Here is a 13319-nt window from a genome sequence, read left to right on the forward strand (position 1 = left end):
AAATTTTTAGAACGTCACCAGTTTACTAGAAATTTGATGCAATATCCTGGGGTTATGTTGATAACTGCAGAAAATCTACCCAATAACTTTATCTAGAACTTAACCTGCCGATAATATTTAAACAAGGTTCGAAATACCCGAAGTGACGCTAACTGTCGGTTTACCTGCAAGATATCTTATACTTGACTTTATCCCGAGATGGAAATACCGGCCCTTAGTAGGTATGTATATTTATAAAAATTCAAAATATTTTGCTTTTATTTTATAGTGAGCGGAATGTTAGGCTGTCAGCTAGTCTGACATTTTCATTTTTTTAGCGCATTTTCCAACGAAGTTGGGTACGCTATTGCAGCCACTTTCTCTGTCCGTCCGTCTGTCCGAGGCCGTAACTACTTTTCAAGATATTAAGTTTGTTCTTTTTGCATTCGGTAGCGTATACACCTGAGCCAAGGAAAATCTTGACAATTAAACTGCGCAAAGTGAACTTCCTTATCTATTATATTTTGTTGAAATTTTAACCACAGATATTTCTGGTGAAGGCAAACATATCGCATATAGTAAAAATCAGATGTGCGCATGCGCAAACTGCGCATTGGCAACTTTCTTATTTATGGAGATATTTCTTTGAAATTTTAACCAAAGTTGCTTTTAGTGTAAGCAAACGTATCGCATATTGTAAAAATCAGATTAATGTGCGCATGCGCAATATCAACTGTTATTTATCAAGATATATTTTTGAAATTGTAATCACAGATGCTGCTGTTAAAGGCAAACATAACTGATATTGCAAAAATTAGATGCCAACTTCTTTATTTATCAAGATATATCTTTGAAATTTTAACCATAGATGCTTCTAGTAAAGAAAAACATATCACATGTAGTAAAAATCGAAAACTACAAATATCATTAGGAAAAGCAAACATAGTGCACACAGTAAAAATTAAATCCACGCATGCGCAGACTGCAAATTGCTAACTTTTTTACTTATGAAAATCTCTCTCTAAAGTTTAACCATAAACGCTTCTAGTAAAAACAAACATTGCATACCTATAGCATAAATTAAATTGTGCTCATGCGCGAACTGCGCAACGCCAACTTTTTTGTTTATGGAGATATTTCTTTGAAATTTTAACCATATATTCCTCTAGTAAAGAAAATCACAGCGCACGTAGCTATGGCCTTTTGGGTAGTACTGATCATTCATAGAAAATGCGCTGACGTTACTCGCCTTAAGGCGAAAAGCTTTTTACTTGTTAGTGATATCTCGATTATTTTCAAAGGAGAGACAATTTTCTGTATATCTCCCCCTCTTTGAATGGGTAATTGAGAAATGTTATTGTAGGTACTCTGGGCAGAGATGATGCTCGTACAAGTATAGTAACATATGAGAACTTCCAGTTGTAAAAGAGCGGCACCTATCGCCATGGAACTAGTGGTGGCTGGTATTACTTTAGTATCTAGGGGTTTATATGGAACAGAATTACCCCCAACTAAGTACACTAGACAATTTAACCATGCAATTGCCTAATGGTGGAATCATTAAGCTACTGCTGATGTACAGTGTGTCCTATTTTGGTTGACCCTGCAGTGTATCTCAGCTGTTTTTAAAGACTTGCGGTTTTCGTGACCCTGTACCACGTTTTTCCGAAACTTTTATGGCTAGCACAGTTACCACCCGCAACCTTGCGCATGCGCGTTCTCCCCAATTCACCTCTTTCTTTTATGTCTAAGAATATGTGTACCAAATTTGGTTCCAATCTGTAACTACGGCAGTCTGAATGAGGCGTTTTAGAAGTCAGAATTAACTGTTGTACTGCAATTGGTGCCTGAGTGGTAATTTGATTTTATCAGATGATTGGTATTTTATGTATTGCCAAGAAAATACAGATAACTCATTTTATTAAAACTATTCCAATACCTTTGTTTAGTCGTTCTGTATCTGCATAAGCCCGATAAGTGTACTAAATGAGATCAAATTAATCCTTCTAATCGTAACTGAGAAAGGTGGCAACACTGCATGAAAATTCTTTTGGGTGACAGTTTCACGTCAGTTCATGATTAAACATATAAATCTGCGTATGTGAATGTTAACCTCCCAATATCATAAGTAGCTGGCCTCCTGTATTACCTACCTGTTGGCTCAACTTCGATTATATCACGGCGTCCAACATTTAAACAGAACAAACGTTAAATTGGAATATCAAAAATCAAATCAATCAAAAATATCTAAATAAAAACATACCTTTAGGATTAATAAAGACGACATAGTGTCCCCCGTGATTGTCGCCCGAATGCACGAGTACGGCGTGCAACGTGTAGTCTGCCGAATTGGTCGGATCGGAATCCTCGAGGTAACTGTCCAGCGAGATCTTCTCATAAAACTCGAAACGATCATTAAACTTGACCGAACAGTCGGTGATCGGGTCATACTGAAACCTCATCAGATGTAGATGCAGTACGGGCGGAAACGACGAGAACACGACGCCCTTCTCTGCGTCCTGCAGACCGTGCTCGCCGGCGTCGTACTTGTTGTCGCCATCTAGCGTTTCTTTAGCGATATAATCCTTAAATGACTCGTCGACTAAAAATAAACCTTTGAGAATACGTCGGGCGTGTGAGGCGTACTAAACTGTTCTTTTTGCCCTTGATGTTTAGTTGAATGTCGTAAAACGTTTCGGTTCGAGTGCTAGTGTAGTCGACATTTTTACAGCGGATGTAAGATATCATTTTGCCTTCGAATAACTTAGGAACTGTACCTTCTACACATGTGCCTTTCATTTTACTCTCCAGTTTGTCAAGCAGGACCTAAACAAAAATTAGATTATACAAAATAAGAATGCACCGAGGGGTTGATCACTTTGTAAATATGTACAATTGTGAGTAAATGTGTGGTATGATGTAATAGACTCATAGCACATAGACAATATGAACTACAGCATGTCCATATTTCAATGCCTACTATTGGTATGTCAGCAATTAGAAGAAATAGAAAAAGATTCAAGTCGGATTCTGAGATTAAATAAGTATCATAAGTAGGGACCGGATTTATACGCATGAAAACACGTCAAAAATGCACATATACAGGGTGATTTTTTTTTCATTTTAAGCATTAGGATCTCGGAAAACGTAAGACGTAGAGATTCGGTTAAATGAGGAAAGAGTTGTAGTTTTAAGAGCTTATTCAAGATATGCTGTTGTTTTTTTAAAAAATACAGTTTACTAGATATGAGCGAAAAACAGATTTAGTGATTTTTCATTGTAGAATCGTTAGTATTAGAAATACAGAAATATATAATACAAATATGCAAAAATTGTAGATTTTTTTCCGCTTAATAAGATACATTTATTAATATTTATTCTTCTTTTATAATTTTCGAGTTATAACGCAAACTTACATTTTTTTAAATGGTAATCATAGTTGGCTGTGACATTTTTAAAAAGTGCATTTTTTTCTGTTTACAATGATATAAGGTTCATTGTACTTACTTTGACAAATAAACATGATACAGAACTGTTTGTATCATTAAGTAGTAAAGTAGTAAAAACAGATTTTGCCATGGGAAACATTTTTGTTCTCTTAATTACTGTCTATTATAATATTTAACTTGCAGTTAGTTGTACGGCGGGGCACCGTTGTGTTGAAACCAGCGTAAATTACGTCGTGTTTCCAAATCTAACCCATCCTACATATCTTGAAATTCATTTGGTAGAAAATGAAGATAAAATTGGCCTGTCCAATTTTCGTCGTAAATGAAAGGTACCTATCTCACTAGATATTGTTTTCCATGGCCAACTCTGTTTACTTACCTCTCAATAATACGAAAATTACTGCAGGGCGTTTATTTATTAAAGTTCATTTAGCAAGCCTTATATCGTTATAAAGAGAAAAATTTGTCCTTTTTAAAAATGTCAAAGCCAACTATGACAACCATTTAAAAAAAATTAAAGTTTGTACAGTGCGATCAATAGTGAGTTGCTGCGCCACTTCAATAAATTATGACGTTAGTAATCATTTGCCGCAACAGGCCTGGTACACCAATACTAAAACATAACCTTAAAGTAAACTTTTGACGTTTAACCATATTTAACCTAAATCAACGATTTAACCACCTTGTAAGTTTCCAAATTATGTGGAACTACACGAATAACGAATTACTACAAAAATTGAAACGATTTTATTTCTTTTACAACTCGTTAATATCGAAGTAATTGGGTAAATTACATGCACACTATAACAACTGTTCGAAGTGCTCGCCACCATTATTAAGACAGGGATTCACTCTTTTCTTCATGTTTTCGAAGCCGGCATGTAAGTGCTGTTGCGTAATGTTTCAAACGGCAGCTTCTATACCTGCTCGGAATTCGGCAATGGTGTGTAAACGATTTCGAATACGTTGCCATCTCGTAAATTTGCATGCAATAATTTAGACGGCTTTGCAAGTCTGGACGATGAGTTCTTGTAACACGGTTACTTTAAAGGATAGAAGTACAATTTTCTCCAGGCAATAGCGTCACACGTTCCGTATGAGATGCCCGTTAGTGGGACACATTGTCGCAGCTGCTTTTTCCGACTTTGCTCAAGACGAGCAAGAACATCTTTTACAACCTCCTTATTAGCAATCACTAAGCGGCCAGGTGACTTCCCAGAAGCAAGACTTCCTGTATGTTAAACCGCTCAAGTAGACGATGAGCATTTCGGCGTATATTGTTGTAATCCTCGTCATGGTTGACAATCGTTTATCGAAACTCCTGTATACACAAACGTATCGAGTACTCCCAAACTCCACTTTCGTCTTTAGTCCCATTACGGAAACAGGACAGCAAACGCATCTTATTCTCTTCTAAAGTAAAAGGCTTGTCGGAGTAAACCTATTGCCTATTACACGCTACAACTAAAAAAACGTTTGTTTGTAATTTACAAGTAATTTACCCACCTTGTAAATATTCGAAAGAAACTGGTAGTCTTGAAAAAAGCCGTTTTGAAAGGGACGAAAGTATTCGAATAAGAATCACAAATCATGGTTTTGGTTTGTAAAATTATAGGTTATGTTTTGTATTGGTACACATATACCTGGTTGCGGAAAATGATTACTAATGTGATATTTTATAAGAGCGGCGCAGCATATGATTATTGATCTCCCTGTATTATAACTCAAAAATTGTAAGATCTATAAATAAATTAGTATGTTCATCATGTTCAGCATTAAAATGTCTAAAATTTTTATTCGTGTCATTTTGTTGTATTTCTAATAACGATTCTACAAGTTAAATGAAAAATCTCTAAATCTGTTTTTCGCTCATACCTAGTGAACTGTGGATTTTTTTCAAAAAACAAAAGCATATCTTAAATAAGATCTTAAAACGACAACTCTTTCCTCATTTAACCGAATCCGTATGTCTTATGGTTTCTGGGAACCCAATGCTTAAAATGAAAAAAAAACTCACCCTGTATATGCACAAAAAATATGGCAAAAAAAGTATGAAGATATGCATGATAAAGTAAACAATGCACAAAAAATTATTGAAACTTTTTTACTGCAAACTATTTAAACATAAGCTGTATTAAAACAAATATTGATTAAGTACTGTTCCAAGTGGTCCATCTTAAAATTTGTGCACCTATTACTCAGTACGTGGTTATACACAGAGAAACATCTTTCCGCATCAACATGAGTAATTGGAGCGTACTCTAGTTGAGGCATCAGACGAGGTTCTACATTTAAATGTTCAACATTTTCCCCAGCCGACATTCGTCATCTCATTTGTTGAACTTGAAAATTTGCTTGCATTATAAATTAATGCTGAATTGAACACCGCTGATGTTATAATTTAACAAACTTGGGCGGCATATTTTTTTTTTGTATTTCATTTATTTTTTTATTCTTCTTTTTTTGTTTTTTTTTCTTTTTATTTTTATTGTTTTCTTTTGTTCTGTTTCTATCTTATAATTTTTATTTTATTTGATTTATGATTTGTTTATCTTTATAATTTATAAATAAAAATATAATTGTTGCAATTAGTTCCACTGGGAACTTGTTTTGTAATAAAAATGGTTAAAAAAATTAATAAAATGCTAAACTATCTTAAATATGCACAAAAACCCAAAAAATACCAAATATGCACTATTTTCTTTGCGCCAATGTGATTCATTTTTGTTAATTCGTGTAAATTATTGTTTATTTTGAGCTGCATACAATATTTAATTTACATTATGCATAAAAGCATGAAATCCGGTCTCTAATTATAAGCTTAAATTACATGTGTCTATTTTTTCTTTAAGAGTATACTAAAATCCTTAAAATTGGAGAGTACTATCTGTACATCCGTCAATTTTAAGCTTAATTTCCAGAAAATCAAGAAGTAAGTTTCAAGGTCGAATATTTTCCACCAATTTTTAGTTATTTTCTGTGTCACCAACTAACACAAAATAGATTTTAGAATATTGACAAATAAATTAAGAAATGTAAGCAATGAGAAATAGAGACCCTCAATTATTATCTCAATGCAAGTATTTAAAATTGAAGAAACAAGTTGTAAATCAGCATATGCATGATTAAAGCGCATTTTTGGTAATGCAGGTCAGTATTTTATTAGCGAAGTTTAAAATTATCGATCTCACGAGTAATTTTGGCTGCGTTAAATAATTAATTTGATTTAATTTAATTTGACGGTACGTCTTCATTTTGTAAAACAAATCACAAAGTAAATAATAAGTGTTTATACTGGTAGCGCTATCTAACGGTAAAATTATAGCACCTCCGAAACCCATATCGAAATTATTTTCTTCAATTATCGATCTCACAAGTAATCTAACTCAAAATAGACTAGTGCTGTGCCTGCACATCTACACTATAGCAGAAAGCTTTTAGTGAAAATTTGAATTCTCTAGCTATTGTAGTTGTGGAGATCTCACGCGGACAGCCGGCCTGCCAGCCATAACGAATATAATAACGTATTTTTTTCTAAAAATTGACACATGGTAACTTAAAATTTAATCTCATTTATTTTTTGTGAAAACCATTATGGTGGTTTATAGAATCATTATCACTACTGAACTATCATTAGATCATTAATCATCATTAAATAGCCAATAGAAACAAAGTTTGGTTTCCTTGGTTACCAACGAACAATAAACCTTTGATGCTATCGGCTATTTCTGAATAATCTAATGACAATAGGCGTATTCGTTTCTGGTGATTTTGTGATTTATAAATCACAATCAGTTTCACCAAAATCAGTTCAGTTAAATCACTTGAAGAAAACACAGTCTTGATAGTTTGATGTTTGCTATTAATTAACAGAACCTAAAAAGAAGTTGACTGGATTATTATAGTTTTTTAGCGGTAATATTGTTTAAATCTTGCTCATTCAATTCATTTAGAATTCATATTAAAAGAATTCTTGTTAATATTTATTGTCGAACTCTGTACAATGTGATTTTTCCGTAAATAAACATTATTATTAGTATTATTTGTGGTACGTTGAAGCAAAGAGTATGAACTTTATTTAGGAAACTGATTCAGAGGGTATTCGACAGGTACACTACTCATAACAGTTCTTAAATGTCCCAGAAAAAATAAACAAACAGCCTGGTAGGTTATGATTCCAGTTTTCTGAGGTTATGTTAATTGAAGTGATTTAACTGTACCAACTTTTCCCGTAATCAGATAATAGTGATTTCTGTTCACTTGCTCAGTAGTGGGGGGAACTGCAATCACTTCAACTGATTTAACTTAATTAAATCACTTGAAACGAATACAGCTAATGATTGTAATAAACCTCGTAATAAACGCACCATTAAAGACAGTGACAGGCGTATGTTAAATTATAAAAGGTCATGGGAGATATGTTTTAAATTGACAAAAATTATGAAATATTTTTATATATTTTATCAAATTGTGATTTTTATACAGGGTGTTTCGAAATTCGCGCCCACGGACAATGGGGGCTTAATTATGAGACAATGCTGAATAGAAAAAATTAGTTTCTCATATGTTGATTAATTTAGTCAATAATCTTTGGACACCCTGCATATGCATATAAAGTGATAATGACAAACAAATTTACGTGAATGTGGTAAACTTCCCTAAATGTGATCAATGTCCGTAAATGACGAGGTAGATGTGGTATACAACATTTTCCCAAGTGGTTAACCCCTCAGAACATGCAGAAGTACACACCCTTAAAAATTCTTGAACATCATGCTGCATAAAGGAATCCAGAGTCTCCCAACCGAAGCTCTTCGTAAGCTTCTTCGTTCCGACTGGCTTATCACAAAATTGAAGTTCATGAAACACCCTCTGCAATGCCAACGCAACCGACTTTGTAGAGTCGTCGGACTCTGTCGGCATTTTATACACAGCCTTTCTCAGTTGATTCGTGAAATACAGGGTTTGCAAAAGAGAATTCATGTAGCAGGTCGCGCCCTGATTCTTAAGACCGACATAACCTAAAATCTAAATTAACGATTTCCGAGAATTACAGACAGATATTTACCGGTATGCTTTTTACTGTCCCAAGAGACGCCGTGAGGTGCGTCCGCCACGACGTGCACTTCTAAAGTGATAGTATCATCGCGTATATAGCCTTTATCGACGTCTAGCACTTCGTTCCATGCCATGAAGTGCGAAAAACCCCAATCATTTTCCTAGTTATAAACACACAGTATAGGTACACGTAACGTTTTAAGATCTTATAAACTTCGTACTTTTGAGTAAAACAAATGCTGTATTTTCCTGCTAAAGGATTCTATGTCGGTTCGAACCGACAACAGACGTAGTTCGGCGACTGCGTAGCAGGACCAAGAGCTAGACTCGCTCTCACCGTTGCATTGCAGAAAGAAGCCCAAGGAGCGTTGCGTCGTTCTCTCTTGTGTGTGGCTCGTGCGAGGCATAACCATAATTTTCCACGGAAGGTTCCGCACGTAACATGGTGGCGATAAAACTGAGTCCTGCAAATGTTAGGTATTAGTACATACCAGAGATGTAGATTTATTTATTTTTTTTATTTATTTATCTAGATCTAGATGAGGCACTCTTGTTTGTAAAAGTGATAACCTTAAAATAAATCTCAAAAGCGTCAAATGTACAAACCAAAAATACTAAATAAATAAATAAATAAATAATAAATACTAAAATCAGTTTTTATTAAAAATGATCTACCATCTGGAATAAAACACATTTTGACATTTTACAGAATGACACTTCAGTAGTGAGCAACGACTTCATAGGGAGTCAGTATGGCTGATCTTGCTACAGCTGTGACGCATTAACACGTTGACTGCGTTACATAGCCCCGGGGATATGTGGGTTTCTTTCCGTGGTGACGAAGCCAAACTTTTGCCAAACATTCGTTGTGTGCAAAAGCCATATCTTCCTTGATTTTTAACGTCTATAAGTTTTACGTATAGCTTTTTTATGGCCGTGCTTTGCATAGTCAAGTCTACTGAATTTTTTGGTACATATCTCCGGGGACATGTAACGCACAGGACTAATACCAATTTAATTATGTGCGGCACATGCCCCCGGAGATATGTACAGTTTTGCAGCTACTTCTACGGTTATTGCATCATACTGCATGACAGAATTGCGCAAGTTGCATCATCTTTGTATTCCGTAAACATTTTGTTAGTTTTAACGAGTCTAGTTTCGGTCTAGTTATCGTAATGATTGTCCAGGCCAACTTCCAATTTTCAATACTAATCACAAATAATAATATTAACATTAACATGGAATAAATAAATATCCCTCAAATGTCAGAAAATAGTGTTCGTTGTAATGTTTTTTTATTTGAGTTCATTGCATAATTTTAGGGTTATACAGTCTTCTTCACTTTCTTGCGGTGCAAGTCGCCGGAAATATGTACGGTTCCAGAATTAAATAAATAATAGTGTTAGCTTACAGGTCCCCACGCTGCGGAACTCAAAAAATTACGCACAAGTATACTAGATGGGGCTTACTTGAACAGTTGTCTACATATCCCCGGCGGTATGTATAGCACTGTGGTAAAGTTGCATTACAATACCCCGGCGATATGTAACGCATCAACAGCAAGTTATTGTTTCAAGCTACCGCGGTCAACATGTTAAAGACAAAAGATGCAAATTGGCAATATGGGATAAAGCAGTACCTAGGTTTTTAGACATGCCCTTTCTCATTTTGAAAAATATTTCCAAAATTCCTACTTTTATGTGGGGATACGTACAAAATTCTGATCCCTACATGGTTTGGTATTTGGGAAAAAAATTGCAATTCCAAAAATGGTTACATTCGTATGAAATTTTCGAAGTGGTTTACCCCTCGGAAATTTTCCTATTTTCTTTACCCTTTCAAAAAATATACACTGTGTCTCCGATAAGAATACACAGCACAGGAAAATCGTAAACGATAAGAGATACACAGTTGTGCATTTTAGGGCTCAGAAAAATGTTTTTTTAAAAATTTGGAATGAACAAAACGGAAATTAACCAATTCGTTTTATTTTTTTCTTACCCTGTATATCACACTGTCTCATAAGCACGTTATAAGCTCTACAAGATAGTGCCCGCAGATGTTCTCGAATGAAACCATCATCGACTTTATATTTTTGTATGGACCGGAAACAAGTACATACTATATGGCACAATATGACTATAAAGAAACCATCAACGAACTATTTTGAGATTTTGTCAACGCCTGCTACACTAGAATGTTAAAAACTGAATAACAAACCTTTTTTCTGACTCAAGTGATAAACAAATTTTAACATTAACTCAATGCAGTATGTTCTTTTTTACAATCCATATAAAAATATGAAGTTGATGGTGGTTTCTGAAAGGCAAGAACATCTGCGGACACCATCTTGTAGAGCTTAAATCGTGCCTATGAAAAAGTATTATTTGTTTTTTTATATCTTTCCGAACAGGTTTAGAAAAACAACAAATATGGTTAATTTCGGTTTTTTCCCGCATACCTTTGGAACAGATTGGAATTTCCAAATTTTTAACTTTTTTCTAATTTAACCAACTGCGTATCTCTTATGGCTTCCGATTTACCCATGCTGTTCGTTCTTATCTTGGACACACCGTATACGCCATATATCGTCGTAATACATAATTAGAAATGTCAACGAATTTTTTTTTATTTTCAAAAACAAAATTTTAGTTTTGCTAATTTCACGTTTAGAGATACCCAGATTCCAAATGTTGCCAAGATCGCAATTTTTTTCGCAAATCCATTTTGGAATGTACCAATCCTCAATTCGTTAAGATTTTTCTTGGAATTCCGTCCTCCCTCCCGCCTAAGGTTTGCGATCTCTGGCCTTGTAGAATGCTGCGGATATTTTTTCTTTAGGCTTCAACGCGCATGCCGGGCGAAAAACAAAAAATTTCATAGTTTGTTTCTGCGGATTCTTACTATATTATGTACATGGTGGTCCCATTTTGGGAGGGAAAATATGGACCTAGGTATCTGGAGGTCAATCTTAAAGAGAAAATGACTGGCGCAAACAGAATTCAGCTATCTCTAATTTTTGACCGCTAGGGGGCGTTTCTTGAATTTAGTTGATTTCGTTAGTGCCTTATAACTTTATATATCTTTCTTAAGCGAAGAGTGCATTGTCAAATTTGTTTTTTCCATAGCCCTTATGGACATTTCATGCCTTAACAAGAATACAAACATAAAATAATTTTTAATTTCTGATCGCATGACACCAATACCAAGTCTGTAAGTGGTGTAGTTCAGGAGCCTTATGACTCACAGACAGAACACAAAAGAGCACTTTTCATCTTAAAGTGAAAGTGGCCTAAAAATTCTCAATTTCAGAAGGACCCTATATTTTCTTAGTTAAAAGCAGCCTTGGCTCAAACCCCGCCCACTCAAAAATAAAACCAAAAATAAATAAATGCAGAAAAATGTTTTTTATACAAAAGTTTCTTTATAATGATTGTTTTTTAATCTACCGTGCTCAGAAAAATATAAGGGGTCAGGCAAAAAAGTTAACGGGGCTAACCTAATTTTTTAAATGAAACACCCTGTAGATTTTGTAGTCACTTTTTTTAAATTTTTTTAACCACTTGCGTCTTCTTTGAATCATCAATGATGTGTCATATTGTTGAAAGAGAATTTAATATGCTCTTTTTAGGTTCGAATATACAATGTGTTCCAATTTAAACAAGATGTGGTTAGGTCCGATTACTTTTCTATCTGGTCCCATATACTTATACATTTTTCTGTACTGTAATATAGGATCATTTTGAAATTGGCAATTTTTGAATTTCTCCCGTATATCTTAATCGAACGAACATTTTAAAATTTTGATTTTACAGTTTCAAATTAATTAATGAAACATAGTAAAACAAAAGGATGAGGATAAATAATGTGAGGCATAAGGTTTTTAGTTAATTTTATTTTATTTCTTATCATTTAGTAAGTAGTAAGTAAATTTGAAATTTGGCACACATATGTAAAATATACCTACTCTTCAAGGATAGTCTAGGCTCTAAGGTTACCATTTAAAATTAAAAAAATTTGCTCTTATGTCTAAGAATATGTGTACCAAATTTGGTTCCAATCGATTTACACAGAAATGAGAGTACAGACAGACAGACATCAATGAAATTTTGTTTCATTCGGATTCCTGGTGCGTCAAAACGTGTACTTCCGTTAAAAAAGGGGGGGTATTTTTTTACCCCCAACGCAAAACATCTCTTACTAACGTGCGGCTGGTAAAAATAATCGATGACGTCACACCGCAAATTTGGGACACGCTGTATAATGCAAATTCGTGGATCCCCATTGGGATCTCCGTAATGGTGGGAGTGTATGTAAATTGGCCCCTTTTAAGACACAAAACAATGCATTTGAAATTGTTGTAAAATGTTTGAAACTTGGCAAAAAATTGAAAATGTCATAATTTCGTTTTCAATTTCCCTAGCTTACACGATCGCAAATCAACGGTTCCAGTTAGCACCTTCTATGGGCAATTTTTATCAGAGAATCTAAATCTGTTATCAGAATTTCCATACCACGCTAAATATAGAGGCGTACTACTCTCTTATTTCTTATGGGCGCCATATTGGATTTTTAGAAAATGAGATAGACGACAACAAAAAGGAAAATAATGACGTGTGACATGTGTTTGACATGTAAGTATGGTCTAAACATGGAAAGATGAGACAAAAAGGAACAACTTTGCCCCTATTTAACCTACACTGCATCTCTCACCATTACGGAGATCCCCAATGGTGGGCCACAAATGTGAACCACCCTGTACACATACAGTGAGTACCTAACTAGTCCCCCCGTTCCTTATAAATATTGGAGACCGTTTAAGATATCGAT

General features: G+C 34.6%; 2 protein-coding genes across 3 annotated transcripts in view; both read right to left on the reverse strand.

Annotated features, from left to right (window-relative positions):
• The window catches only part of LOC116179410 (probable leucine-rich repeat receptor-like protein kinase At2g33170), a 320289-nt gene that overhangs the window by 102422 nt on the left and 204548 nt on the right, over window positions 1–13319 (reverse strand). The gene's annotated exons all lie outside the window — the stretch shown is intronic.
• LOC116178463 (ubiquitin carboxyl-terminal hydrolase 7) overlaps window positions 1–13319 on the reverse strand; it is a 30979-nt gene that overhangs the window by 14639 nt on the left and 3021 nt on the right. For both annotated transcript variants that reach the window (XM_031497957.1, XM_031497958.1), the window contains 5 exons: window positions 8708–8950; window positions 8497–8647; window positions 8181–8449; window positions 2631–2805; window positions 2243–2581 (listed from right to left, as the gene is read on the reverse strand). In XM_031497957.1, the coding sequence (XP_031353817.1) occupies window positions 2243–2581; window positions 2631–2805; window positions 8181–8449; window positions 8497–8647; window positions 8708–8950 (1177 nt within the window). The remainder of the gene's footprint in view (window positions 1–2242; window positions 2582–2630; window positions 2806–8180; window positions 8450–8496; window positions 8648–8707; window positions 8951–13319) is intronic.

The sequence above is a fragment of the Photinus pyralis genome, unplaced genomic scaffold, assembly GCF_008802855.1.
Source record: "Photinus pyralis isolate 1611_PpyrPB1 unplaced genomic scaffold, Ppyr1.3 Ppyr1.4_LG8, whole genome shotgun sequence".
NCBI lineage: Eukaryota > Metazoa > Arthropoda > Insecta > Coleoptera > Lampyridae > Photinus > Photinus pyralis.